Here is a 13260-nt window from a genome sequence, read left to right on the forward strand (position 1 = left end):
ACACATTCCCCACACTTCTACATTCTGCTCATTCTGTCACTGCCTCAGTCAGCATCAGTTTATCTTTGTCCTGACCCAGCTACATATGTCTGTAGAAATGCTTCTCAGGAGCATTTGAGCAGGCATGAGGAGTGTCAATTAGATCCACTCCACATTTTCCCTCTCTCCGTGCTGATAGTTATAGTACAAGGTACAGGCATGCAGGCTCGGTGCGAGAGAACATTTCTCAACTAATCCTGGCCAGGTCTGACACAGGGAGCAACTGACATGTCGCAGTTCTGATTGCAAGCCACAACAGGAGGTTAGCAGCCGGGGCTCCCATGCACTGAAAGAAGATAGATCAATTTTGTTCAGTGTTTGTCACAATAGTTGGGACGTTGCAGGTCCAAGAGAATAGGTGTTTCTATGTTGTGGAATTCTGACTTTGAGCCAGCGTGTGGGAGATTCCATCCAGCGGCATTCGTGTGGAGTTACTGCTCAGTCAAAACTTCCTCACACACCGTGTGGATTGTTATTTCTTGAAAACTGGTTTAGCTCCAGCTTTTAAAGTGACTCAAGCAGAGTGGAATGTTTTCCTTTGGGTTGGGAGACTGCAACACCCAATGAGACTCCTGAGAGTTAAAAATGTTGGTGCAGTCTGACAGGCCACTGTTCTCACTGAACAGCAGCTTCCAGTGTAAGGCTGATTCTCTCTCAGGGGACCCGGGTGACAGAGAGTTTCAGAGCAGTTAACAAATCTACCCGTGAATGAATCCGATGGCTTTGATCTCCAAGCTCCTTCTGAGCCCAAGCTGAATTCAGACAGAATGGCAGCTGATGTAACTGGAGACTGTGAGGGCACTGACAGAGAGCTGGTGATGGAGCACAACAAATTGGAGCACAATAGGATATTGCAGGCAAAAACTGACTATGATGCAAACTCATGTCGCTGCTATCACTCACCCAATGAACAGGCTGCAGATACTCGAATTGCTGCCATGTCTGAACAGGTAAATATGACTGGTGTCTTGCAGGTTAAATTCAAGAGTTTGATAGAGGGCCGGGCGGGACGCCTCCGGAAGGAGACCAAGCCCAGTGACGTTGCTGATTTCTCCGGAAAACACTCAAGTGTGATGGTTGATTCCCCACTGGACTCCGTCAATGACAGACCAAGACGCCCCAGGAGTATTTGTGTCCCAGAAAACAAGATTGGGTTATTCCCAGAACTGGAATCACAGTCACTGGTGCCAATTGTGAGGAGGAGAGGGATTGATCCTGATCCATTGTGTAAAGGGGAGCATTCTCAGCACCACAATGAAGCAGCAGTAGGAACTGTACAGCCTCAAGCATGCATTCTCCGTCCTGGGAAGAAGGAACTACGTCGACCCCTTAGTATGAGTTTCCTTGAGGCAATCAGAACTCCGTCCCATGCTGAGGCTGAGGTACCAGACAGTGAAGTGGCTGAACGGACTGCCAGTGCCACCAGATCTGACGGCACAAGCTTTTTGCGAGCTGGCTATCGATGGTCCAGTCACCGATGGGTTAACTCAGCTGGGAAGACAATGAGTACAAAAGACACAGCAAGTGATCACAAAACTCCAAACTCCAAAATATCCCTCAAATCACTAAAAAGAAGCCTGAGTTTTCGAATTAGGAGAGGAGAGAACAAAAAGGAGTGTGAGACTACCAGGTGCAGGACACTGAGTGTTGGAGAATCCTTCCGCCAAAGACTGAAGTCACCTGTAAGTGGGAGCTCATCTTCCCCAGAGACATCAAACCAAGAGACGCCCACGTGGCATAAGCAAGATCAGAGTTACCAGGTGCATCTAACATCTGTTATAAACACCTCCTCATCCCCAACAGTGAAGCCAGCATACTCGCCAAACCAAAACACTGAAGCAAACAATTGGTGGAAGTTTCTGACTGCTCATTTTCGCAAAAAGGATTCACGTGTGAACAAAAACTCTTCAAAAAATGATAGATTGGGATCTGAGATGCAGAGGAATGGCTGGACTTCACCAAGCGAGGAACAGAATATGGCTTCGTGTGGGATACTTGAATCTTGCAACATCCATGATCCATTTATGGAGAGCTTTCATCATCTGCCCAGAAGTGAAATATCATCACCATCATCAGAAGGTAAATTGGGAGCGATGTGGCTGATCAGCAGCAACAACAAACATCAGGGTGATGCATATGTGATGCTTATCATTCAAGGCTGGTTCAGAGCTAGTTTTTGTAAGTGAAAGTGGTCCATGTAATGAGGGTAATCGGATGTTGTGGAATTCTGTTAACCAAACTGCTATGAACTGCGTGAAAGTGGGTTGTCTGTGGACTTACTAACTCAACCTGGTTCTCTCAGCCGCCCTGATTATGCATTGGACAACAATGTCATTAGCATGTATGAATTTAAGAAAGGATTATAGCATCTGCTCTGCTAGATATAAACAATTCAGACTGTTGTTAGGAAATATCAGTTTGTAGCCAGGATTTCTGTGGAATGAATATGTGGAAAGGTTAGGGGTTAGTGCTCAGACCCCAGCTATTCACAATAAGATCAATAATTTAGATGAGGGAACTAAATGTAACATCTACAAGTTTGCAAATGACACCAAGCTGGGTGGGAGGGTGAACTTTGAGAAAGAGGGAGATATTTCAGTGTGATTTGGATAGGCTGAGTGAATGGGCAAATACATGACAGATAATGCATAATGTGGATCAATGTGAGGTTATCCACTTTGGTAGCAAAAACAGGAAGGCAGATTGTTATCTGAGTGGCAATAGTTTGAGAAAGGGGGAGGTGCAATGAGACCTAGGTGTTCTGATACACCATTCGCTGAAAGTGAGCATGCAGGTACAGCAGGGAGTGTGGAAGGTCAGTGATATCAGTGTGTACCACAGCCACTTCACTTATCACCCACAGTCACTCAGTGACATCCCTGACCATGGCCCCAGAGAGGCAACGCACCATTCTGGAGTCACATCTCTAGTCACAGAAATGCCTGTTTGCACCCATCACTATTGAGTCACCTGTTTCCCTTGAACTCTTGCTCTTGCCCCCTCATACAGCTGGGTCACCTGTAGTGCTGCACTCTGCAGTGGAATGTTCATTGTCATCCTTTTCCTACACAGAATTAGTTACTGAGGGGAATGTCCTCTGCCTGTTTTGCCTCTTTTCTCAGCTGTGGTCACCCATTTTCCCCTCAGTATACAAGGTGACAGTGTCAACAAATGTGCTACCCATATCGCACTCAGCCTCGCAGATGTATCTCTGTGCCTTCAGCTGTGCTCAAGTTTCAAGACTTGGCACTCAAGCTGTTTGAACTGCTGGCACTTCTTGCACATGTGGACCTTGTATCAGTAACTAATGAGAACATTTAGTTAAAGGGGAAGTGAATAGATAAGGTAAAGTCACCATTGTCCTCTGAACCATAGAGCTGCTGTCTCATTTGAGAGAGAGATCACTGGTGGTGCTGACTCACCACGCCTCAGGCGAGGGAATAGGTCGAGAAGGAGAGCCCTTCATGGCAACCTTGGTTAGTGCAGGAATTGAAACCATACTCTTAATATCATGGGTTCCTGAAGAAGGGCTTAAGCCCGAAACGTCGATTCTCCTGTTCCCTGGATGCTGCCTGACCTGCTGCGCTTTTCCAGCAACACATTTCCAGCTCTGATCTCCAGCATCTGCAGACCTCACTTTCTCCTTCCCCATGATAGGCTCATTCATAAAGTCAGGAAGTATGGGATACAGGGAGATTTGGCTATCTGGATTCAGCATTTGGCTGGCTGACAGAAGGCAGAGAGTGGTTGTAGATGGAAAGTATTCTGCCTGGAGGACAGTGTTGAGTGGGGTCCAGCAGGGCTCTGTTCTTGGGCCTCTTTGTAGTTTTTATAAATAACTTGGTTGAGGGGTGGGTTAGTAAATTTGCAGATGACACTGAGGTTGGAGGTGTTGTATAGAGAGCTGCTGCAGGCTGCAGCGTGACATAGATAGGATGCAGAGCTGGGCTAAGAAATGGCAAATGGAATTCAACCTGGATAAATGTGAAGTGATGCATTTTGGAAGGTCGAACTCAAATGCTGAATATAGGATTAAAGACAGGATTCTTGGCATGTGGAGGAACAGAGGGATCTGGGTGTGCAAGTACGTAGATCCCTCAAAGTTGTCACCCAAGTGGTTAGGGTTGTTAAGAAAGCATATGGTGTTTTGGCTTTCATTGGGGTATCGAGTTTAAGAGCCGCGAGGTTTTGCTACAGCTCTACAAGTCCCTGGAGAGACCACACTTGGAATATTGTGTCCAGTTCTGGTTGCCCTACTATAGGAAAGGTACAGAGGCTTTGGAGAGGGTGCAAAGAAGGTTTACCAGGATGCTGCCTGGATTGGAGGGCTTGCCTTATGAAGAAATGTTGAATAAGCACTATCTTTTCTCTCTGGAGAGAAGGAGGAAGAGAGGAGACCTGATCGAGGTCTACAAAATAATGAGAGGAATAGATAGAGTCAATAGCCAGAGACTTTTCCCCAGGGCAGGATTGACTGGTATGAGGAGTCATAGTTTGAAGATATTAGGAGGAAGGTATAAAGGAGACCTCAGAGTTAGGTTCTTTATGCAGAGAGTTGTGAATGCATGGAATGCATTGCCAGCTGTGGTGTTGGACGCAGAGTCATTGGGGACATTTAAGCGACTGCTGGACGTGCACATAGATAGCAGTGAGTTGAGGGTGTATGGGTTAAGTTACTATATTTTACATTAGGATTAAACCTCGGCCTGTTCTATGCTGTACTTTTCTATGTTCCATATTCTATCTGTCTGCATCGTAAACCAGCCATCCAGCTAACTGACCCAAGGATGGAAGTGTAGTATTATTAGATTAGATTAGATTGTATTATGTACAGTGTGGAAATAGGCCATTTGGCCCAACAAATCCACACCGACCTTCCGACTAATGCACCCAACACTATGGGCAGTTTAGCATGGCCAGTTCACCTAAACTGCACATCTTTGGATTGTGGGAGGAAAACCGGAGCACCCGGAGGAATCCCATCCACCCACCGGAAGAATATGCAAACTCCACACAGTCACCCAGGGCAAGATTCGCACCCAGGTCCCTGGCGCTGTGAAGCAGCAGTTCTAACCACGGAGCCACCGTGCTGCCCTTAATGTGAAAGAGCTGGAGGAATGAGACAAATTGGCTGCTCATTCCAAGTGCTGACATCGACATAATGGACCTGTGGCCTCCTGTGCTGCACCATTCTATAATTCTAAGCTCGGCTTTACTGGATATATAGTTTCTACTCAATAGATCGAACAGCAGCTCAGCTTCTATGAAACAGGATCAAAAGAGATGACACACAGCTGATCCTGATCCTGAGCCTGTTGATTTTGTATGCATGCGCTCTGTATCTTGGAGGCTATTGGTTATGTTCATATGTGCTCATTGTAGGTGACTCACTGGGGAAAAGCTTGTATGTTTTTTACTGCCATGGTCGAGGGTATATTCTGAAAAAGAGTTAATTTGTTACTGACTATGATACCAGACAGTACTAATAATTCTCATGTGTCCTGAGATTGCACTGAGGACAAACAAGCTATGCAACAAAGGGTAAACAGAAAGTTAATTGCAGTGGGGTTGGATCAGCTAGTGTTTTCTCTTTTGTTTTCGCAGTTTGCACCAATTTTCACTGTGTTCTAAAGAGGAAAGAAGCAGTTGCTTCCCCAGTTGGAAATGTTTGGCCATGTTCAAATAAATCCTGGTGTTGAAATGGATTTCTGAAAATAGAGCAGGGATTGTGTCATTATATGTATTATACAGTTGGAAACAGCAGAGAGCTGAAGTCAGGTGGAATATGTGTTGTGGATTGGACAAGAGCCATTGCTGCTGTCTCAGTGTTTAGACCATCTAAAGGAGTTAGATATGGGAGTTTGGGAGGATTTTATACTTTCAGAACAACTGTGAGTTGGAGTGTTGGAAGGCTTGTAGATGTGTGCTTTCTCAATGGTAATTGTGTCTTGAGACTGTGGATGGAACATGCTGCTAGTGAGTGAAACACGAGCTGAAACTATTGTGCAAGAAGGACTATAAATGCTTTTAATCATATGGGGCAAATCGATCATTTGGGAAGTGTGATGACAGAAAGCAGAATTTACTTTTTTATTTGAAATATCCTTTGCCTATAAGTTAAAGTTTGAATTATCTTGATTCCTTTTCAGATTAGATTCTCTACAGTGTGGAAACAGGCCCTTTGGCCCCACACTGACCCTCCGAAGTGTAACCCACCCAGACTCATTTCCCTCTGACTAATGCACCTAACACTACGGGCAATGTAGCATGGCCAATCCACCTAACCTGCACATCTTTGGACTGTGGGAGGAAACCGTAGCGTCTGGAGGAAAGCCACGCAGACACAGGGAGAATGTGCAAACTCCACACAGACAGTCGCCCAAAGCTGGAATTGAACCCAGGCGCTGTGAGGCAGCAGTGCTGCCCCTAGTTTAGTTGGTTTATTAGAGTAAAAGTTTTAAAAGTGAAATTTTATTCAGTACATTTCTTTCCATTAGCATACTTTCTATTTCAAAAGTTATTCGTCTCTGTGGGGATTGTAATATTGTAGTCGATAATTGTTGTTGTCCCAGTATGCCTCTAGTAAGCGCTACTTATCATCCCTGTGCTTGCTCACCTGAAGTGACTATCAAATAGTCACTTTTATATCCCGTTTATAAATGGTATGTCTCTGTGTTTAAATCCCTCCAAATCTTAGTTTTCTCCATGCTTATAACGCTGCGCAACCTGATAACCACCCCATCCTCCCTCAGTTTTCATTCCTGTTCCTCCAACACTAGCTACTCATGCAGCCACATTTCCCCATTGTTGTGTGCACGAGGCTAGACAAGAAATTGCGGGGGACCTGGCAGATATGTTTGCATCATGGTTAACCATGGGCAAGGTCCCAGAAGACTGGAGGGTAGACAATATTGTGCGCTTATTCAAGAAGGGTTTCAAAGAAAGCATGGGAACTATAGACCCCTAAGCCTAACATCTATGCTAGTAAGTTACTTGAGAAGATTCTGAGGGATAAGATGTACATGCATTTGGAAAGACAGGGTTTGATTAGGAGTAGTCTACATGGCTTTGTGAGTGGGAGATCATGTCTCACCTATTTGTTAGAGTTATTTGATGAAGTGAACATGAAGTTTGATGAGGGCAAGGGGATCGACATTGTTTTTATGGATTTCAGTAAGGCCTTTGACAAGGTTCCACTTGGTAGGCTGTTCTGGAAGGTTAGATTGCATTGAATCCAGGGAGAGCTGGCAAACTAGATACAAAATTGGTTGATGATAGGAAGCAGAGGGTAATAGTGGAACGATGCTTGTCAGACTGGAAGTCTGTGATGAGTGGAGTGCCTCGTGGTGTTTAATATAGATAAATGTGGTGTTGCATTTTGTAATGTCAAATCAAGATAGGAGTTTTATGGTGAATGGTCAGGCTTTGAGTGTAGTGGAACAGAGGGACCTTGGACTTCAGGTTCACATTTCACTGAAAGATAGGCAGGGCAGTGAAGAAGGCTTTTGGCACACTGGCCTTCATCAGTCAGGGCGTGGAGTATAGAAGTTGGGAAGTTATGTCGCAGTTATACAGGACATTGGTGAGGCCACATTTGGAGTATTGTGTTCGCTTTTGGTCACCTTGTTATAGGAAAGATGTTATTAAACTGGAAAGAGTGCAGAAGAAATTTACAAGGATGTTGCCTGGATTCAACGGTCTGAGTCATAGGGAGAGATTAGACAAGCGAGGACGTTTTCCTTAGAGTGTTGGAAACTGAAGGGGGGGACATTATAGAGGTGTATAAAATCATGAGAGGCATGAATAGGGTGAATGTACTCAGTCTTTTTCCCCAGGGTTGGGGAATCGAGGACTAGAGGGCATCAGTTTAAGGTTAGAGGGGAAAGAATAAAAGGGAACCTGAGGAGCAACATTTTTACACTGAGGGTAGTATAAATATGGAATGAGCTGCCAGCTGAAGTGATTGAGGAGGGTACATTAACAAAACTTAAAAGGCTTTCAGACAAATACATGGATAGAAAAGGATTAGAAGGATATGGGCCAAGTGCAGGGAAATGGGGTTAGTGTGGATGGACATTTTGGTCAGCATGGACCAGTTTGGGCCAAAGAGCCTGTCTCCGTGCTGTAGGACTCTATGACTAAATAGGCTGATGCATTCTGTTGTGTGTGAATGTAAGCCCCTGTGTGTTTGTCAACTGTTGGGTGTGCATTTTCTTTTATATATTTATGGGACATGGACATTGCTTGCTGGGCAAGCATTTCTTGCCAGTCCTTGGTTGCCTTTGAGAAGTTGGTCATGAGCTGTCTCTTTGAACTGCTGCAGTCCATGAAGCTTGTATGTTTGCATGTCTATGTGAAGGTGCTTGAAACCTTGTATTTTTGTGTAGTCTGGGCTTGTATTTTGTAAACTTTGTGTCTATGTGTAACACCATCTCAAAAGGCTTTCATTCAGATCTGCGAAAGTATTTTTGCGATGTGGGAAGTGTGACTATAAAAGGCTTGTGAGTGTTAAAGTTGGTGTTGGGTTCTGATATGTATCCTGATGAAGGTTCCCAGGGAGTGTTGAGTGGGTGAGAACCGTAAAGTGTTTTCTTCTGCCAGTCTTTAAACAGGAGCAAATGACCTTGTTGCTCCTGTGTTCCTCTGTGGAATGCAAAGAATGGCATTTAAAAAACTGGCCATAATCTAACAGACTGACTGCTCTCCAGTGTGACAACACAACCATTTCCATCTCAATCTCTGTTAAATTATTAACAGATTCTTCCGATAACCATTACACAGGTATCTCAATTGTAGTGGTAAGACAAGCAGAAAATGCCGGAGACATTGAGCAGGTCAGACAACATCTTTGGAGAGAAACACAAGACTTAACATGTTGTCTTTGACCTTCCATCACATGCTCTGTGTTTTATTCTATTAACTGTTTTTCTTTGCCTTCTGAAGCTGCTTTTTACATCCTTTCACTTATTGCTTGAAGCCCCATATCCCTGTGAAGTTTCCAGATGCAGTTATCAAGGTGGGTCTATATATGTACCTGAGATTTAAACAAGTGGCCTTATTATGGCACTGATTGTGCTGAATTTGATCATTCCTGCTCATTCTGGGGCTTCCCTCAACAATTCATTTCTTGCCCTGTTTAAATGTTGTTAACTTGCCAGCAGTGTTTCCCTTTTTCACAGGTCCAGTGGCTTCTCTTTCTCATTCCCTTGCCTTTTGACTTTATTCTGTCACCTGAAAGAAAGCATCTGTGACAATTTCATGCCCCTCAGTACTGCCCCAATAACAGACCAGTAATCTCTCACTAGTGATCCTCCAACAATGCAACACACCTTTTGTACTGCCTCTCTGATGGTGTGGCACTCCGTCACTCTTGCCCACTCACTTAACCTGTCTGTATTCTAATATTCTAATATTCTAATATTCCAAGCTAATATTCTACACCCAACACTCTCATCTTATTAAGTAGCCTTGTATTTTGTACATAGTAGAACTTTTGAAAATCCACCTATTTTACACCTATTGGCACCGCATTATCTATTCTGCTTGTTACCTTCATTAGGCCATGCTGACTCTACTTGATCATATTATCTATTTCTAATTGCTTCATTATGATGTCTGCTAATCAACCTATAGTTTTCTGTTTTTGTCTTGCTCACTTTTTGAATAAGAGTGTTTTATTTAAGTTTTCCAATCTGGGTCACGTCCAGAATCTTGAAAGATTATCACCAGGGCATTCACTATCTCTTTAGCTACTTGCTTTGAAATCCTTGTATGCATCCCATTGGGTCCAGAGGACATAATGGTCTTTAGCCCCAGTTTCACTAGCACTTTTGTTTTGTGATTGTTATTATATTTATTTCCTTATCCCTTTTATACCTTGATTAATTAGGTATTTTAAAATATTTTTCATGTCCTGTACCATGAAGACTGGTTCAACTCCTTTGCCAATTCCTGATTTCCCATTATTATTTCCCCAGCTCTAGGTTCACTTTGGTCCATCCATACTTTTTATATTTTCAAAAACACTGATACTGTCCAGTTTTATATAACATTCCCAATCCTCTGGCTCTCCACCAATCTTTGCCACATTGTATGCTTTTTCTTACAATTTGATCCAGCCTTTAGCTTTCTATGTTACTCATAGTTGGTTTATCCCTATCCTAGAATCCTTCTTCCTCAGAAGGGTACAGGTATATCTTTGCTGTCTTTGCTGATTTAATTTTCCTAGTTTGCATGAAGTTTACCCACAATTAATGTACTGCCATAGTCTCTGTCCTCCAGAGCAGCTACTGTTAGAGGGCTGTACACTACTTATTACTTCCATCTGTATGGATTCCATATCATTTGATCCAAGATTATTTCTTGCCATCGTAATTATTCCATCTTATACTAACACAGCTATATAACACTTTCTTTCCTGCCTTTCCTTTCAAAGAAATCACATAGCCGTGAATATTTAATATACAGCTTTGATCACCTTTTTATCACTGTCTCTGTAATGATGATGAGTTCATTAGGCTCTATTTGTATTGTTAATTCATTTATTTTCATTCAAATATTGTGCTCATTTTAGTAACAAACCATTAATTTTGCCTTCATTTCCTCCTTTGACCGTATTTGCTTCTACTTTCTTATGCTTGTACGCTCAGTCCTTCTTGCCCCACTTTGGATATCATTCTCAAAATAGCTGCCAGGTCTTCTTAGTTTGTACTGCTTCTCTGACAGGGCAGCACTCACTGAAAATTTCAGTCCGAATGCCTTCCTGGATTATGTGCTCGAGTTTCTAGAGGGGAACTTGAATTCACAATCTTTTGATTCAGAGTTGATAATCATTGAGCCCCAGCTGACACTAAATCACTAAATGTGCTTGAGCTATAATAATGGATGAGAATAGTTGCAGAGAGCTGATGCCACATTCACACATGAGGCTTGAAGGTATGAATGTAATAGCAAGTAACCCTATGTCGAATTTACATTGGCTACAGTTATCTAAACTGAAGCTGTTACCTGTTGTTATTTACCATTGTTGTCAGATTGTCTGAGCTTCAGTAATCTGTCAGAGTACCTTGTGTAATGTTTCATCCTAATCTTTAGAAAATCTCCATCTGCTCTGCTGTCAAGTTTACTGAGGCTGATGGATGTGATGTAAGGCAGTGGTTTAAAATGTTTAAACTGCTGAGAATAATTTTCATGGCACACCCTTCATAATGGTCATAGTCCTGGTCACAGGTTGGCAATTCAGAATTGTGATAGATCTGCAATAGGGAATGTTTGTTTATCAATGGTATTAAGGATATGGTCTGAAGTCAGATATATAAAGTTAGGCCACAGATCAGTCATTACCTCATTGAATGGTGGAACGGGATCAACTGACTGAATGGCCTATTCGTATTCCTACATTATTGCTGTGTAAGAAATTCCATCAGGATAGGCTGGGAATCTAAATTGAAGTGATTGGGTGATCATCAGCAAAGTGATGAAATCACAAGATCATAGAACTTTAAGGAATAAGAACAGGAGTCAGCCATTCTGTTGTTCAAACCTGATCCGGCATTCCTCATGTCCACTTCTTGCCCTTTCTCTGTGATCTTTGATTCCTCTATGGATCAAGAATCTATACATACAAGCCTTAAACATACAGAAAGACTCTAGCCCCACAGCTCTGTGTGGCAAGGAGTTCCAGAGACTCTCAACCCCCAGAGAGAAGAAATTTGACCTTATCTTAAATTGGTGCCTCTTTATCTGTGATTATGACCTCTCATCCTAGATTCTCCCATATGAGGAAACATTCTCTCAGCATTTACCTTGTCAAGTCCCGTAAGAATCCTGTATGTTTCAATGAGATCACCTCTCATTCTTCTAAACTCAAGTGAGTAGAGGCCCAACCTGTTTACCTTTTGCTCATAAGACAATCCCTCCATAACAGTGATCATATGAGTGAACCTTCTCTGAACTGCCTCCAATGAAATGATATATTTCCTTAAATAAGGAGACTAAACCTGCTCACAGTACTGTAGATGGGATCTCAGCAGCACCTTGTATACTTGCTGTTAGACTTCCCTACTCTCAAACTCCAACCCCCTTGAAATAATGCCCAATGTTCCATTAGCCTTCCTGACTACCTGCTGCCCCTGGGTGCTAGCTTTCTGTGTTTTGTGCACAAGTTCCCCAAAGTCCCTTTCTGTTGCAGCTTTCTGCTGTTCCTCTCTATTTAAGTAATATTCTGGTCTTCTGTTCTCCCTTCCAAAATGAACGACTTTGCATTTCCCACATTAAACTCCATCTGCCAGCTTACATAACCTATCAATATTCCTCTGTAAGCTGTTTGTATCCATCTCACAAACTATCTTTCTAGATATTTTTATGTCATCTGCAAATTTGACTACAGTACATTCACTTCCTTCCTCCCATGTTATTAATATCTGCCTACATAGGTGCCTTTCTATCTCTCCCTGATTCTTTGGAGAGCTATAGAACGATTCCAGCAAAGTGATTCCCCCTGGTTTGTTTTTAAGTTCCACGTATTTGGCCTTATTTGGAGAATCTGCAAAGATATCATCCTCCTTACACCAGTTATTGATTCCTTATCAACCATTTCCAACGAGAAAGAATTTAACCGTCATCCCTGGCATTCAATTACGTCATTGCTGAATCCTCCAGTGTCGACATCCCGGACATTACTGTTGACTAGAAACTGAAATGGATCGTCCGCATTAATATTTTGGTTACAGGCTTATTTCAGAGGCTGAGTATTCTGCATGCAATATCTCACCTCCTGTATTCCCAAAAGCTGTCCATCATATACTAGGATTAAGTTAAGAGTATGATGGCATATTCTTCTCTTGCCTTGATGTGTGCAGTTTCAACAAAACTCAAAAAGCTCAACACCTGTCAGGCCAAAACAATCTGCTTGATTCGTCCATTGCCCTCAACATTCAGTCCGCCCTAACAACGTGGCAGCAGTTTGAAGCATCTCCAAGGTGAGTACAGTATCTCACCATGGCTTCTTTGACAGAAACTTCCAAATGCAGTCCAAACCGACAACCTGGTAGAACAAGGGCAGCTAATACATGGGAAAACATTACTTATTGTCTGAATGCTCGATGATGCCTGATCATGCAGTACCTTTAATTCAAAATTCCTATCCTTGTTTTTAATTTTTTTTACTCATTCTTTTTATTCATTCTTGGGACATGGGCAACTCTGGCTGGGCCAGGATGA

At 42.8% G+C, this 13260-nt stretch overlaps 1 protein-coding gene across 1 annotated transcript in view; it reads left to right on the forward strand.

Annotated features, from left to right (window-relative positions):
- The first annotated feature begins 245 nt into the window (after window positions 1-245).
- agap3 (ArfGAP with GTPase domain, ankyrin repeat and PH domain 3) overlaps window positions 246-13260 on the forward strand; it is a 375300-nt gene continuing 362285 nt past the window's right edge. The window contains exon 1 of the mRNA XM_043687548.2: window positions 246-2118. Coding sequence (XP_043543483.2) covers window positions 807-2118 — 1312 coding nt within the window. The 5' untranslated portion in view covers window positions 246-806. The remainder of the gene's footprint in view (window positions 2119-13260) is intronic.

Source organism: Chiloscyllium plagiosum, unplaced genomic scaffold (genome assembly GCF_037043375.1).
Source record: "Chiloscyllium plagiosum isolate Xiang-an unplaced genomic scaffold, Cpla_swu_hap1 HiC_scaffold_4, whole genome shotgun sequence".
NCBI classification, from domain to species: Eukaryota; Metazoa; Chordata; class Chondrichthyes; order Orectolobiformes; family Hemiscylliidae; genus Chiloscyllium; species Chiloscyllium plagiosum.